Source organism: Branchiostoma lanceolatum, chromosome 15, assembly GCF_035083965.1.
Source record: "Branchiostoma lanceolatum isolate klBraLanc5 chromosome 15, klBraLanc5.hap2, whole genome shotgun sequence".
NCBI classification, from domain to species: Eukaryota; Metazoa; Chordata; class Leptocardii; order Amphioxiformes; family Branchiostomatidae; genus Branchiostoma; species Branchiostoma lanceolatum.
Window position 1 is genome coordinate 1,834,896 of NC_089736.1, and position 17,027 is coordinate 1,851,922.

The 17,027-nt window shown below is 42.8% G+C and overlaps 1 protein-coding gene across 1 annotated transcript in view; it reads left to right on the plus strand.

Moving 5' to 3' along the window:
* The window catches only part of LOC136420393 (von Willebrand factor D and EGF domain-containing protein-like), a 79,050-nt gene extending 62,998 nt beyond the window's left edge, over positions 1-16,052 (plus strand). The window contains exons 13-31 of the mRNA XM_066407277.1: positions 4,943-6,084; positions 6,713-6,849; positions 7,601-7,747; positions 8,021-8,125; positions 8,353-8,467; positions 8,660-8,907; positions 9,009-9,228; positions 9,319-9,456; positions 9,858-10,013; positions 10,372-10,521; positions 11,062-11,253; positions 11,412-11,507; positions 11,693-11,788; positions 11,983-12,078; positions 12,359-12,454; positions 12,945-13,040; positions 13,982-14,077; positions 14,932-15,029; positions 15,354-16,052. Coding sequence (XP_066263374.1) covers positions 4,943-6,084; positions 6,713-6,849; positions 7,601-7,747; positions 8,021-8,125; positions 8,353-8,467; positions 8,660-8,907; positions 9,009-9,228; positions 9,319-9,456; positions 9,858-10,013; positions 10,372-10,521; positions 11,062-11,253; positions 11,412-11,507; positions 11,693-11,788; positions 11,983-12,078; positions 12,359-12,454; positions 12,945-13,040; positions 13,982-14,077; positions 14,932-15,029; positions 15,354-15,365 — 3,436 coding nt within the window. The 3' untranslated portion in view covers positions 15,366-16,052. The remainder of the gene's footprint in view (positions 1-4,942; positions 6,085-6,712; positions 6,850-7,600; positions 7,748-8,020; positions 8,126-8,352; positions 8,468-8,659; positions 8,908-9,008; positions 9,229-9,318; positions 9,457-9,857; positions 10,014-10,371; positions 10,522-11,061; positions 11,254-11,411; positions 11,508-11,692; positions 11,789-11,982; positions 12,079-12,358; positions 12,455-12,944; positions 13,041-13,981; positions 14,078-14,931; positions 15,030-15,353) is intronic.
* Positions 16,053-17,027: the final 975 nt, after the last annotated feature.

Below are 17,027 nucleotides of genomic sequence, written 5' to 3' on the forward strand. Positions count from 1 at the left end.
CTAACATTTCCTTATTTTATATTATAGTAAGGAGGCTGTCTAAATAATGAAAAAAAACTCAGATGTTTACAGCAGTAGATTATGTTCACCTTTTCTTGTGCACTTATCCATACATTATTAATTCTGTCGAGTAAATTCCGTTTTCAGGAAAATCTGCCATTCAACAAGGTTACTGAAAGACTGCTAAATTTTGTATCGATTTGTGGCCAAGTGCTGGCTCAAGAGTGGTCTTAAATGAAAAAAGAATTGAATTCTTGGCCCTGCCTGATTATCTTTACATCTTGTACGCAACATTATGCTCTGAGACAGCCGGCACTCTGCCGTATACCGGGTCTCTACCGTTCAACAATTCATCGGTATTACTATTAGCCTGGCCCTGGCCTGCCTGATCATTTTCACATTTGTACACAGGGTTAGTCTCTAAGGCTGCTGGCTCTGTGGTGTATATTTGATTTCGAGTATCCAACGATTCATCAGTGATAGCCTGAGACTGGCCCTGCCCTGCCTGATCATTTTTACATTTGTACACAGAATTAGCCTCTAAGGCTGCTGGCTCTGTGGTGTATATTTGATTTCGAGTATCCAACGATTCATCAGTGATAGCCCGAGACTGGCCCTGGCCTGCCTGATCATTTTGGTTGTCCATATCGTTATGCTGGTCATCATGATCGCTGGCCATTACAGAAGCTTTGGTGTTTGTGTTGGCCAAGCCAACATTCGGATCTTCAAATGTATCAGTAACAGGTTGGGACTGGCCCTGCCCTGTCTGATCAGGTTGGGTGTCCACATTTTCATATTCATACTGGTGACAATGGACGCTGGCCATTACTGTTATAGTAGCTGTTGTGTTTGTGTTGGTTAAACCAACATTTGAATCTTTAGGACCTTTGACTGGACCTGCAAGTTCAGATGTTTGCTGTCGGTTCTTGTGTGCTTCAGCATCGTTGTAGAGAGCATTTGCCTGTAAGGCATGAAGACTTCTACCGACCAAAGCAACATTTGGATATTGGTGCGAAGGAGGATTCTTGGTCCTCCTCTTGCACCAGATAATGAGAACGACTGTGCCAACCAGGACAATGCCAGCTACTAAAAAAACTAAAGAGGCAATGAGAACAGACAGGGGCAAACCGTGGGCAGATTCATTCAAACTTTTGGATACCGGTTTACTTTGATCGACACTGAGCGTTGTAAACGTGATGCTTACAGGGCGTGGTATTGAGCCGGCGTTTTGTTTGAAGTACCAGTGATAGCAAGAAGTTAGGTAAGGGGTGCTATTATAGGAGTTGTTGCCACTTTCCATTTGGCCACTTTCTAAATGGCCTTCAACAGGCAGAGTTGATACGGTTGATACTTTACCGATCAGATCATTGGAATTGATAGTTTTTGGCTTTTGGCCATCATCAGGCCGAGTTGATACTGTTGAAACATAACCGATCAGATCGTTAGGATTGATATCTTTTAGCTTTTCACCATCAACAGGCATAGTTGATAGGCTTGAAATATTACAGATCAGATCGTTAAGATTGATTTCTTTCAGCTTTTGTCCAGAGAACACAGCAGGCTGGGAGCATACTATTTGGTTTTCAAACCAACGAGACCCATTCATTTTTAACCTGAAGGGAAGCATCTCACAGTCACACTGCCAAGGGTTGTTGTCAATCTGTACTTCAGAAATAGAGGCGAACATGGTATATGCTGACTGGGGAAGGACAGATATCTGATTTGACTGCAGTTGCAATTTTTGGAGCTGTGGTAGTTTTGAAAATACACCAGGCTGAATGTCAGTTATTTGATTGAAGTTTAGCCGTAAATCTGTGAGCTGTGGTAGATTTGAAATAACACCATGCTGAATAGTAGTTATTTGATTGGAGTTTAGGTACAAGTCTGTAAGCTTTGGTAGATTCAAAAATGCCCCAGGCTGAACGTTAGTTATTTGATTGGAGTTTAGCCACAACTCTGTGAGATTTGGTAGATTTGAGAATGTAGTAGGCTGAATGTTAAATATTTGGTTGTTTCGTAGATGCAATTTTGTGAGCTTTGACAGATTTGAAAATGCGCCAGGCTGAATGTCAGTTATTTGATTGTTACATAAGAGGATCGTTGTGAGATTTTGTAGATTTGAAAAAGCACCAGGCTGAATGTTAGTTATTTGATTGGAGTTTAGGGACAAGTCTATGAGCTTTGGCAGATTTGAGAATGCAGCAGGCTGAATGGTAGATATTTGGTTGTTGCTTAGGTACAATTTTGTGAGCTTTGATAGATTTGAAAATGCGCCAGGCTGAGTGTCATTTATTAGGTTGCATTGTAGACCCAAGGTTAAGAGCTGTGGTAGATTTGAGAATGTAGCAGGCTGATTGATAGATATTTGGTTGTTGCTTAGGTACAATTTTGTGAGCTTTGATAGATTTGAAAATGCGCCAGGCTGAATTTCAGTTATTTGATTGGAGCTCAGGTACAGCTCTCTGAGATTTGGTAGATTTGAGAATGTGCCAGACTGAACGTAAGTTATTCGGTTGCCATTTAGATGCAATGTTGAGAGCGTTGGTATATTTGAGAATGTGTGCGGCTGGACTTTAGTTAGCATGTTGTCATGTAGAAGCAAGGTTGAAAGCTTCTTTAGATTTGAGAATGTGCTAGGCTGAATACCAGTTATTCGATTATCGCTAAGGGACAATTCTGTGAGCTTTGGGAGATTGGAGAATGTTCCAGGGTGAATGTTAGTTATTTGATTGCGAGACAGCACCAATATTTTCAGGTTCCTATACCTTGTGAGGTCTGGCCGACTTAAAGCTTTAATCTGATTATTTGTCAAATCCAATTCAGAGGTGGCTGTTCGCAGGTTCTGGGGGATGCTGGTGAGTTTCATCTCCCTGCATATGCAGGATTTTGATACCTTACACCTACTCTTGCAGTCATCTTTTCTGAATAACCAGCTTCCGGCATCGTTCAGGATGATGAGAAGGAATATCAGCATGTGTCGCAGCTTTCTTCCCATGTTGTCCTAGTAACAAAGAACAATTCGTCTAAGTAGCAGAACCTGGAATGAAATGCAACAAATACATGGTTATCTTTACGAATTATTCAGGCAACTATGTCATCATTAACTTCAAACTTTCAAACTTTATTGATTCAATCAACATTACAGTCCTTTATCATAGGACTGAATTGCATTGATTTTACAAACACTTCTAGCTTTGCACTTTGGATGATTAAATACATAGAGCATAAAACATTATTATTCACATTGTTAAAACTTTGATAACAACATTGTCAACAATAGCAACGTGGACATATAGACATAGAGCCTGTACAAAGCTGTGTCAGTCTGGCTTAAGCCCTCTAAGATAAATGGAAATGCCGGATGTGAATGTCGAAGTCTAAAGAAATAGAAAATAAATAGAATCCCTACCTACCGACCTTAATTTTTCAGTACCGTAACTCGAAACACAACATTTTTCGTAGACTTTAGCCACTTAGTAGCAACAGGGTGTGGCAAACAGTTTTATATTAGTCATATTCATATGGTTACTTTAATTGTCTGAACCTGGATATTTGAATATTGACACTTGATGGTTGTTGTTTACTCCTGTTTAGCTTCAGAATCTGCAATGACACATCTTTCAAACGTTTATTATGTGGAGATTATCAAGAAATACTTTCATACATTTTTAGCATACTGTATTTTCCTTTATATTAAATGTTTCAATGGAAGTTTAGTCGTTTGTGCATATCTACCTGCTAAAATGAAGTTCACTAACCTTTTCTTCCAGAAAAGCTATTTGCCTACACATGCATATCCTAATCACCCGCTGGGGGTTAGACCATGGTTTCTTCAAAACAAAACCTATGAAATTAAACCTTTTTGCTACGTTATAGTTCACGTTTTGCTCCTACCTGTTATGTTTTTCCTTTTTTTCTTTATGTCATATCAGTTAATAAAGTCTATTTCTTCTTTTCATTATGTAGTGTTTCTGTGAAATACGATGAAAAATGTTTTGGTATCTAAACAATTCATTACTCGTCTTTACCGTATCAAGAAAGCACCTGTGCACTGTGACCGAAGCATTGGCCGACGCCACGATCACAAAGAAAATATCTGCCCGACTAGCCTGTCAAGCAACTGATAAGCGCATTCCTTGCAGGGATCCGCAGATGTTCACAGTAACCGAGCCCTAATGTATCAGGGTAGAATTTCGGGCCTTCAAATGCGCTCGATCCTCGGGCGATTTTGAAATTCAGCGACCTTTAGGCGATCAACAAATTCAGACAAATGCCGTTGGCAGTTTGACGCCATTGAGGGTGTCGTTGCACAAGGCACGAAGTGAATATATACCCGTGCAGAAAAAGAAGAGTCTCACCTTTGATATTGATTGAGCCTTACCTTCCAATCTAGTCAGATTATATTCAGTTGGTAGATTCGTTGTCAGGATGTCACGAAGGACGTCTCGCCCCGTCTTGCAGAACACGTCCTCGACCTCGGTGTAGTTCTGCCGAAGTGGGGTGTGACAAACAACTCTAGATTAGTCTGGTTTGAGTCATATGACCGCGTGAACTCGGCATTTTGAATATTCATATTGAGTATGAAGTTTATCACATTATACATATTTTGGCCTCTTCGCTTTTTAAGTATTCATACATTCCTGGACACTAGCCCTTTAAACGTTGGGAAACTCTTGACATCTTTGGATTTAGTTACTATAATGTACAGAATGTATATTGCATGATCCCATATCATACAATGTATTTATACAACCAACCAACCAACTAAATGAAAATCGAATCAAAATCACTGTTGGTGATGAAGATCATAACTGTACAGTCAATTTAAAGGCAGTTTATAACATGGAAAATGGCTATTTAAAGTGAAAGTAAATAGTATCAAGTAGTGAAAGTGAAAAAGAAAATTCCTTCAATGTTTTATCTCGTCTTTCTTTTTCTGCAGAATCCCGGTCGGAACGAGCATGTTCGACAAGCTGCCAGAACCACGTGACTACCCACCGCACCAGTCCTTCTGCGCCTGCGCAGACGTGAAAGACGACACGTCACAGCCGGATGGGTTCGGCGACATTTTAAGTCTCATCAACCGGCTGCCTGACCCCGGGTCAAAGTGCAACCCTGTCATCCAGACTTGTCCTGAGGAGAAATGCGACCGAAGGGACCACGTTCGCAAAGCCACCGTGATCAATTCTCCCAACCTGACAGCCAACTACAGCAACAAGATCTCACCTCGAAACCCTACGTCCCCTAGGGAGAGAACTGCTTTTGATCAGTATGCCCTTTTAGGACGTGAACATCCCCTTAATGAGAGGCCTGATCTTAGCCAGGGTCACATGACAAGGAATAACACAGGTGGTGCACATAAACGTCAAAGCACAGACAGAGACTTCTTGTCTGTCTTGAAAGAGGAAGACTTGCTTGTACCAGCCGATGTTGAAGAGAAAAATCCAGCCGTGAATGAACACGGCGTCCCCATACCTAGCATCATCCGCGACTTTAGAAGACGTCATCGTCACAGTGGGCATGCGCGCGCGGGGGGTGCAATTCCACTTCAATCGAACCCAGCAGGAAGACGTCACAAGCGTCAAGACATTGATGAATTCTTTCCTTTTGAAGGAAACGAGATTGATTTTGAGTCCGGGTCATATTTTTTTCCTGGAGATTTCATTCTGACTGATCCTTCACCTGTCGTTCCAAGATGGCCGACGGACAGCGGAAAGACGGATGGAGAAGTTCGACAAATTTGCATATCGAACCTTCTCAACGCCACCGTCGGGGAGGTCTGTGGGGACGTCCTTGGCGACAAGGTCAACAACATCATCGACATTTGCATGAAGGACGTTCTGCTGACTGACGACACATCCTGGGCGCGTGACGCACTTCCGCTGCTGGAGGCGCAGTGCGAGGAGGCCGCGTTACGCGATCTGGCACTTTGGGAAAAAGACGAGCAGGGCGCTCTCGTTCCCAACCGGAAGGTCACGAGGTTTCTGAACTGTCCGAACTCCTGTAGCGGCCACGGCGCATGCACGGATGACGGCTGTGTTTGTGACGCGGGATTCACATCTTATGACTGCAGCGTCTCTCAAAGTAAGAAGTCCTTTTCATACCATTTTATCATGGGATCTGTCCCTGGTGCTGAATGTATACTAAATTTTGCATTACTGCCTTCTTGGCCTCTTTCAGACCCACACGTCATTAATATTGACCACGATTGCTGAACGACTCTCATACTTAACTAAATCATACCCTTTTGACTAGTAATAAGTATTTTACCTGCTCTTTGGAAATAAAGAAAATAAAGGTCTGAGATTCAGAATGTCCATCATTGCATGAATACAAATTATGCTTATCTTGAGCTTACCTTTAGAACAGAAATGCATGACCGATGATGGACTTTCCATTTTGATGGTTTGTGCCACTGCCATGTTCAAACAAGCAGCACCAGCATATTGCATGTTGTAGTTATAGATCAGCTGAAATCAGGAGAAGCCAGACTGATGCACAGAGCAGAAGAAAAGCGGATCCGCAGAAAAGAGGTTTACAACAGAACTGAGTCAGCTTACAGATGTGATTTTTGTGGCAGAGACTGCCATTCTCGTATAGGGCTGTTTAGCCATAGTTCATGCTGTAGGGCTGTTGTGAATTAGAATTTTACCATGGTCGATACTGACCGACGGAGGACATATATAGTTATAGAATGTCTTCACCGTTTCAGACGAGGCCCCGCAGGTGTTCGGGCTGGAGCAGAACGGTCTGTGTGACATCCGCCTGGCACCGTGCACCCGCGTCAGCGCGCTGGGGAGGGGCTTCCGGAACCAACCCGGCATGGGCTGTCTGGTGGCGCCGGTAACGGTAGGGGGCGCTGTGCATATGTCTGTTATATTGAAGAGTGAAAATCCGTTAACTGTACATGCATTTAAGTTCACTCGGTTTTGATTCGCGCCATGGTGAAAATTGAGGGTTCGCGGTGGTTTTAAGTTTGCGTCAGCGCTATATTCACAAAATACTACAGTATTGGACTAAAACTAATCAATTTTGCGGTAGGAGGAAAGGGGGTTTTCGCTGAGTTTGCGATCGAAGAAAAATTCAGTACAGTGAAAATACAAAACAAACCGCTACGAACATTTCAAGATCTACAGCATTGTGAAAGACCACAAAAGCAGGTTGTACAAAGTCTGCCCATTTTGCACTAACAGAGTGCTCCCAGGTTAATAATCATAACAAAATCTATCCTGATTGAATTAACCTTCTTTTCAAGACTGCGTCAAGACATCCTAGATTGTCGTAACCTCATTAACATATCTATTCAGAGTTTTGGTATAAATCTGGTTTTCCAATCCTTATCGTTAGTCACTGACGAAAGACAGCGGATGCTGCCTGAAACGTCTGACTGTTTCAAAATTTTATCCAGTTGCTTGAGTAACTATTTTTGGCGTATCTTAACGTTTACTACCTGGATGTCTAAACTTCATCAAAGTATCCTGATTGGCGTGTCACTACGATGTTAAGTTGTAATTGTAAGAGGAATCAGACTTTCTTATATCTAAATCAAAACAGCAACACATTGCCAGACGATTTCACTCGTCTTCTTTCTCTACTACAGTATTCTGAAGGATCATGGAGGTTGAGCGGAGCCGCCATCTTTACCAAGGCAACCTTTGTCAACTTCCGGTCCGTGTCCTGTGAAATCCCAGCATCCCCTGTAACTGTTTCCGGCGGACGCAGCGAAACGTCAGGATGGCAAATAAAGGTTTGCAACTTTTTGGTGAAATCATTTCAAAAGACAGGTACTGTATCTAAGTATACATAGAAACAATTGGAACAAGAAACTGATAAAAAATTCCTACCTTTCTAAGATCTTAACATCTCTGGTAAAAGTATATTGTATGATCGTAAGTGTTACTTGTTTCAATGCCATGTGCGAAAATACATAATTATCAACAGACGCACTAGTGTACTGTCTTTAAATAAGTCTAACTCAACGTAAAACACAACAGCTTAAGTTACTCCATACGTTATGTAGGTATCCAATGATGGCGCGACGTTCAGTGAGGCTGCCCTATTTGTGACATACGACTCGGTGTGTCAGGACTGTGATCAGTCCATCCCCGGACTCTGCGAGATCAAGGTAATGAAAGGGAAAAAGTCCCTTATATTTTGTTTTGCTTGTTTTGTTTATACTGCATAGCCGGTAAACCGCCTCGTGGTGTAACACACCAGGTTTGTACTGAAGAATACAAGCTGATATCCTGGCAGATTGTGCACGTTGCACTTATGCACTTTCTTTCTTCCCTAATTCGGTTCACATCAATTCGATATGTATCAGGGAAGTCACACACTTGCACGCTGTTTCAGAACAATACTTGTATCATCAACGGGCGTTGCTATGGCAGCAGAGAGCCACGCCCTGGCAACAAGTGTGAACAGTGCCTACCGTATAAAAGCACAGAAAACTGGTCCGTGAGAGAAGGTGAGACATTTTCCTCATGTATTTCTTCTACTAGTTGTTTCCCCTTCTTCTCTTTCAAAGATAGGCTTCAAACGCATAGAAAGAGATGTTAAGGATATATATTTCTCTCCAACAAATTGCAGCTTTTTATCTATATTTTTCTGTGGTGCTTCTTATCTTATCATCTCAGTTGTTGTACAATATTTCTTGCAGGAAACCTGCCACCAGTGTTACAGATCCCAGCGGAAGTCGCCTCTTTTGTAGGAGAAGACTTCGTCTACGAGCTGAAGGCCGTTGACCCCGAGGGCTCGCAGATCCTGTTTTCACTTCTCACGAGAAACGACGAGATCATGCTGACTCCCGTCGGTCTGCTCATGTTGAAAGCCAAACGAGCGCTGAAACAACCCGTGGAGTTCACCATAACGGACGAGTGCAACTCTATCAGTAGATTTGAGATAACGGTGAGACACATTTTTCTCTAAAGTACCACTGAAGTACTTTTTGATGCATAAATTTGACACTGACATTCAAAAACTTCCAAACAAATTTTGTTCCCCTACAGGTAGATGTTAAGCCTTGTGAATGTGAAAATAGCGGAAGTTGCGTCACCGACATCAAGTACCCTGCCGGAAGTGGCATGTACATGTGCGTGTGTCCGCCTGGTTACCAGGGTGAGCGTTGTGAAGACAACGTGGACCACTGCCAACCGAACCCCTGTCTCCATGGCGACTGCGTAAACACTAAAGGCGGATTTGCTTGTGACTGTGAAAAAGGATATGCAGGTATGTATTTGGTCTTTGGTGTATATGTGTCATTTTTCGCAGATGAAGATGTTATGAGAGACTGAGCTGTCATTGGTTAATTCTTGTCAGGTGACCGCTGCGACGAAGACATCGACGAATGTGCTGAGGAACCCTGCTATCCCGGCGTGCAGTGCGTGGACCTGGTCGGCTCGTTTTCCTGTGGGAAGTGCCCGCAAGGCATGATGGGAACCGGTATCCAATGCACAGGTAACAACTCAGTTGTCTAATTGTTATAAAAAGTTGTATAGGAATGACAATCAAGTGATTCAAGTGTCATTTAATAAGGTATCTTTTAAAACAATCGACTAGTATTTTTTTCTAGACCGGTGCAATGGCCTAGTGGGTAGAGTGTTCGCCCTGCACACGGTAGTTCGAACCCCGGCCGAGTCATACCAAAGACGTTAAAATGGTACATACTGCTTTCTCTACATAGCACTCAGCATTTGGGAAATAGTATGGAAGTTAAACACACACCACTACCAGCGGACCAGCCCCCTGCTGTAGTGACTTGCACACATGTTTGGCCCAAGGGCTACAGAAATGGAGATGGGTGCCACCCATATGACCTCTTGGACAAAAAAGTAAAGAATATTTGTGCTTTCCCCCAGACATCAACAGCTGTGCCAGCGGTCCATGCTTCGCAGGTGTGGCGTGCCACGACAAACGTGCACCTCAGACGGGATACACCTGCGGCAGCTGCCCACCTGGCTTCCATGGCGACGGCGTCAAGTGTGTCTACACACCTGTACAGGTGCACAGAATAGGTACGTGCGTCATGGCCATGTTAGAAACACAGGATTTGTACATAACTGTAATGTCTTCTTAGTCTATAGCCATTAGGTAACAATATTCCACTGTTCATCACATTTGTTCTATGTGTGTCAGTCACCTACCTTTGGTTGCATCAGTATGCATAACATTCTTTGGAAAGGAATTGACTGTGGAGTAGGTATTTTCTCTTTAGGTCATACCAGATAGGGCCAGAATACCAGTGTTGAAAAGTCTTCTCTATCAATAACCAATTTGTCTGTCGACTTAAGCTGATTCACAACCTGAGATCTGTTCAACTGGTTGTTGTTAAGAACCCGTTACTGATATGTTCTCACCTTTTCCTGACCACAGGGCTCCCGGTAGTGCTGGCCCCAGTCGTCCAGGCCGGCGCATGCGCATCCAACCCGTGTTTTCCCGGCGCGCAATGCGAGCCTCTGCCGGACGGCTACATCTGTGGGCAGTGTCCGGAGGGCTACACTGGGAACGGGAAGGAGTGCTTCGGTAAGTCACTCTGGGAACGGGAATACTTTAGTTAGTAGGTTTATTGGTACAATCTAAATCTAAATTTTTCTGCGTCATTTCAGTGTCAAGACGTCGTGATTCAGAATTTCAGTTACTTCAAAGCGGCAGTGGCTAGTTCAACTGGTACCAGTGAGCTTTACTGATACTTGATCTCTTCTCTGAGGCATTTCGAATCTCAAACTTTTGGACCTTTCGTTTCCAGAAATTCTACCTTATGGCTCCAATTTGAACCTGAAAGAGTATTTTCTTTATATGTACACATCATATCAAGAATATATCTGATAATTTCCTCATTTTAGATTCTCTGAAAGAAATCTACTCATATGAATTGATTTGCACAAATCATAACATACTTTATGCTTCTTAAGTGATACCGTTTTGTTCAGCCATCCATGCCAAGTTACTAGCATATATTTCTTAACAATCCGGATGCAGCATTATTCAAGAGCCTTTTATCATTATTGGTCGTTCACTTATTACAATGAGAATACTAAAACTGTACTCTTGTACTTGTTATAGCCATGTGTGACTGGCCGTGCATGCGCAACATGGTGTGCGTGGGGCTGAACACCTGTGCATGCCGGGAAGGCTACTCGGGGTACCAGTGTCGCCAGGCCGTCTGCAAACCCGACTGCAGAAACAGGGGGCGCTGCGTCAAGCCGAACGTCTGCAGCTGCATGCCGGGATACCTCGGACCCACCTGTGAACAGGGTAGGTCTGCCATCTTTGATATCAAAGTCTCACTTTCCGATGAAAAATTGTCATACAAATTCATATTAGACAGATGGGACTTTTATCCTTTTATTTCAGTAAAATCATTGCAAAATTTCGTAATCATATGAATACATTAATTCGTCTGACCATTCTAGCGGAATGTGTGCCACCTTGCGAGCACGATGGGAAGTGCATCGCTAGGAACGTCTGCTCCTGTCCCTATGGTTACGTCGGACCGAGATGCGAAACAAGTGAGTCCCTTCGTGCTATTGATATTTTCCTACTTTTTTTAGCAGCATTGAAGGGAATACTAAGTTCGTTAGGGATCCAAAGTCCGTCATACCTCCAAGTAGCTTTACAAAAAAGACATGGCTCAAAATATTAAAGTTTAAAACATGTATTTCATCAGTTCTGACGTTTATCTGATTCTCCCCAGTGCTGTGCCGTCACAACTGCCAAAACGGCGGCGTGTGCGTCGCACCTGACGTCTGCAAGTGCCCCGCCGGTTACGTCGGCCTCACCTGTGAGACAGGTAAGAACACGCCAAGGCCCCTTAGCCCCCCCCAGACTTGATGTAATGAGTGACATCTCAATCCAAAGGAGATCTTACATCTGATGTGGACAAATTTTGACAGCATTTCTACCATATATTTGTTCACTTTTTACAACTTGAGATGTGGCGTCCGGTTTTGCAGTTGTTTTACTCACGCTTTCTTCTCTCCCCAGCCGACTGCAGCCCAGCCTGTAAAAACGGCGGCGTGTGCACCCGGCCCGGCCTGTGCGCCTGTCCGCCGGGCTTCTTCGGGAGGAGGTGCGAGAGAGGTGGGCTTCCTTTTCCTTCTATACAGGGCTTTGTCTCCGTAATGTTTCGGTCCCATTTCCGGAGCCCAGGCTGGCTGTTTGCAAAAACGAAAAATAAATAAAAAATGCGTATTCCGAATTTGAAATGGGACCGAAGCATTATTTATGTGCTGCCCTTTTTGTTCAGTATCTTTCTGTTATCAAAAAACTTCTCTGTTGTCCATTTATGCTAACAAATGTCTATGAAATCGAGCTGGATATCTGTCAATGAATAAACATAATACCATCTTTTTTTTTATAGGAGTATGCAGACCAAGGTGCCAGAACGGCGGGGAGTGCATGCGCAGAAACATGTGCCACTGCAAACCGGGATACACAGGGAGTCGCTGCCAGTTCAGTACGTGCTGTGTCCGTTTAACCTTCATGCTGTGTTTTCTGTAGATTCCGTAGACTAACTTTCTTGTTGAAGGATACAGTTTGCATAGTGCATTGCCTCAGCTTAGTCTGCAAAGGCCTCTATAGTCGTTAAACAATGATGATGAATGATTTTATTGCACAACAATTGCATCAGTGACAATGTATGGCAATTTACACAAAACATAGATAACAATCTAGTTCTATTTAAGAATATTTCTAGTTACTATGAGACTATATCCAGTGTGATCTACGGCAAATTCAACATGTAACTAATACAGACTTAGAGTTGCGTGTGAAATTAAAGTGGCGTTATAAGTCACAGGGTAAATAAAGAGCTAGATGAGCTGCTGTCTTTCATAGTACGTAGCCATCCAGGTGATGTACTTGAACCCTATATGACCAACAGTCCGAAGGAGATTGTTGTAAAGAGCATCTGTTTCTTCCTGTTTTCATCGTGTCCTTTCCCGCAGGTATCTGCGAGCCTCGGTGTCAGAACGGCGGCAAGTGCGTGAAGGCGAACAGGTGTTCCTGTAAGTCCGGCTTCACGGGGAGGAGGTGTGAGAAAGGTAAGAAAGATTAATCTTGATTAAGATCCTACACTGTAACCGAATCTACTTGCTAGATTTGTGGCTGTATCTCCAGCCTACCTCAAGATAGTATGGCACAAAGCCTTGTCGATAGGAACAATTGTAACATCCTGGGATATTGGTGCAGGTTTGGGCACACCCACCATTGCACGTTCGTCTTCTGTAAAGAGTTCAAAATACGGAGAAGACCATCATTATTGGCTGGAAGTCCAGAAATGAGCTGGCGGACATGTAACTCAATATGGCATCAAGACTAGTTTCGCCTTGTGTGTGGCTTTCTCGATGGTTTAGGGCTCGAATGCGTTGACATACTGGTCTGAAGAACACTGTGTACAGGGGTGCCAAAGAATACATACGAATTTTACGGAATACATACGAATTTTACGGAATACATACGATCCATTACTAGAAACATACGATCCGTACGGAATACATACGATCCATTACGCGGAATACATACGATCCGTACTAATTTGGAGAAATGTCTTGATCACGTGACATCGGCGGCAAATTCAATATGGCGGACTCGGGATAACCAGTTCTTCGTACGATATCGTGGCTTATAAAAGCTTAATAATGGCGTATCCCATTCGGATAAACTCTAAAAATCTCAAGCTGCACTAAATTAAGACTGATATAGGCTTAGACCAACTAGGAGGACCAGACAAAGCTAGATTCGGTGCTAGCGCGATGGCCAGCAAATTAGCAAGGATCGTATGTATTCCGCGTAATGGATCGTATGTATTCCATACGGATCGTATGTTTCTGCGTAATGGATCGTATGTATTCCGTACGGATCGTATGTTTCTAGTAATGGATCGTATGTATTCCGTAAAATTCGTATGTATTCCGTAAAATTCGTATGTATTCTTTGGCACCCCTGGTGTACATGTTAATTCACGCGTGCTGTTTGTTTCCAGCTATTTGCGTGAACAGATGTCGGAATGGCGGCTCCTGCGTCAAACCCAACGCCTGCGCATGCCCAGCTGGCTTCAAAGGAGCCGTCTGTCAGACAGGTATGTTATGACCTGTGACCTTTTCTGTAAAGGTAATAGATAGCCATCCCTTGACCTCATACATTGAGTACAAGGCTAGGACAACGATTTTAGAAAGTTTGGCTTCGTGGGACGATATTACGGTAATGGATAATGTTTGCAAAGAATCACGCCAGTCACTGTACGACCTACTTCTCTTTGACTTAATGAGTAACTGCCCAAAGCAAAGAGGTACTAACATTGGCCGGTTACGACGAGTTCTTCTTGTCCACTCATACCTAGTGGTGCGGATCGGTCCGGCCGGACCGGTTCCGGACTTGTAAAACGTTTAGGTTCAAGTCCAAAAAAACCTAAACGTCTGGAAACAAGTCCGGACTTGAAAAAAAAACTCTCACTCATACACTCCTTTTTGTTTTAAACCATCTTAAACCTTCCTTAAATCGTGAAATTTGCACTAGAAAAATATTAAAACATTGCTGTTTTTGTGTTTATAACTGAACTTTTGTGTTAATTACTGACTGTATATAATTCCGTATATATAGTTTTCAAATTACGTGTAAAATATCTGCCAATATGCAATTTTACACGTAACACGAAAAAATATTCCAAAATTATTGTTCAGGTCCGGACTTTCAAGTCCGGACCTGAACCTAAACCTCTGGACTCGAGTCCGAACCTAAACCTAAACTCGGGTTAAGATCCACACCACTACTCATACCCTTGCTATGCCCTTGTGAATACCAAGTTTCAACGCTGTCATTTTCCCAACGCCACGAAAACGTGCAGTAGATGAGTCAGTTTTTAACTCCGCAACATTTGGCACTGCCTTCCTTAATGTATTCATTGTTTCATGCATTTCTTTCTTCCCCACCCAGCCGTGTGTAAGCGCAGATGTCTGTACGGTGGGAGGTGCGTGGGGCCCAACAGGTGCTACTGCCGCCCGGGCAGGGGAGGGCCGTACTGCAACAAACGGGTAGGGGGCGCTGCTAGCAAGTCTTCTCAATATGTGCATAGTTTCACAGTATTATTCCATTTTGGTGTCTTGTCACAAAGACAAAATAAACTTATTAGTATATTTACTGCAGCATTGGTAACTGTTATAAATGGTTAGATTTTACACCACCTAGATCATCTGTTAATTGAATATTTCAACATTTAACAGATTTAAAGATCATAGTGCCTGTATTATGATGATAAGTAAGTTTCTATTTTAATGAACAGACGGAAAATGTAGTTACGATAAGCATAGATTTGTCTTTCTTGACCTTGACATTGTATGTGACCTTGTGCTTTACAGAGACCAAGATAACGGAATCATCATCAGGTGGTGATGTCATCATTTTGTACATATAACATGCAGCGGAAGTAGGATTTTCAATTCATCAGGATCACCTGTCGCCATGGAAACGCCTTGAACAAGATTTTACCTCGATATATGCCCTTTTTGTCGTTTTAAGGGTAGAATAAGTAGTCACTTTTTATCATATATAATAGGTGCTGACAAAATGTTACTGTTGACGTTGTCTTCGTTTTCGTTTATGTTGACGTGTTACATGTAAACATCAGTTTCTAGAGCTGAGGTACTTAAGACGTAATGATTACGTAATCTAGCTTTGAACATTCCAAAACGAAGGTCAACTCAAAGTGACCTCGGCTACATCTCACTTATTTTCTGGTCACTTTGCCCGCTGAAATCTCCACGTTTTCCTTTTAATGATACATGTGTAAGATTTTAGCATTTTATGGCGTTTGTAAGTTTTCTATATCTATATATGTATTGTAAAGTTTTTTTAGACTTTCTGTGTCTTTCTGAGTAGTTTTGTGTGACGTCAACGTTTAGTGTGTACCACTCTCCAGGCGAGAGGCAGCTGTGGTGCTCTGGGAACGAGACCTCTCGTACCTCACGCACTCTTTAGTATGCCATCATATTGGTTATTGTTTTGACTTGTTTTATGTGTGAAATCACGATTTTATGGTAAAGACGCCACAATCGATCCTCGCTCTGTTTATTATCATTGCCATGAAAAATGTCGAAGGTAGCTTGAAGGCTTAATTATTGTGTTTCATTTGCAAGTTCTTGCCCGAGGGCTAATTTCAACATGAAACAACGCATAGAAAGGGTATACTGTACAGATACTCTTCCCGAATGCGATGTTAAGGTGGAATGAGAACACCGAATTTCAAAATATTTTTTAACTATTATCTAATACCTTCCACGTGACTGCATAGCCCACGCTATGTATCAAGTTTTGCTCCGTCCTATCGTAATGATGCATACGCGCGCGCCCTCCCACATGTTACACTATCTGCGCGCACTCTCAAACACACACACACAGTGTAACAGACATCACTGCGACTCTTGTATATTTTGCGCTGTCAGTCAACGCTACAGACCTTTCTATTTCCTCATGTTTTCTGTGTAATTATCTCAGTAAGACTATTATCGGTATATGTCTTTAAGGCCTTAACAGTAACATCAGAGCGGTGGATATCTGGTCTTTATCCACGAAAATTACTTCTCTTAAGAAGCCTTTGGAAACTCCACGTTCCCCTAATCCTGTCCTTTGTCATTTCGGCCGTAAGACTTGCCTGTAAATGTCGGCTTTGCCTGCACAATAACACCAGGACCAGACGAAATATAAAAGAAGTATTTGATCTAAGAAGATTACTTCTCAAGCGGTCCAGAACTGGCCCTGAAGGCGCGCCGGGCTCTAAACGTGTCAGACCGAGCCCAGGAAAACAAGGTCTGACTTCCAGAATAGATAAGATCTGACTGTTGCAAGACACATTCTTAGCCCGCGGCTACGTACTGTCGGTGTCAGGCACCAAGGAGGAAGTCTACATTTTAACTTAACTGAGTGTGCATACATGGTATTTCTATAGACCATACTTTCGTCTTTCGACTTAGAGCTCGGTAACATGCGTCGTACGATCGCAAACTGAGGGCATCCTTGTGATAGTCGTGCATGTG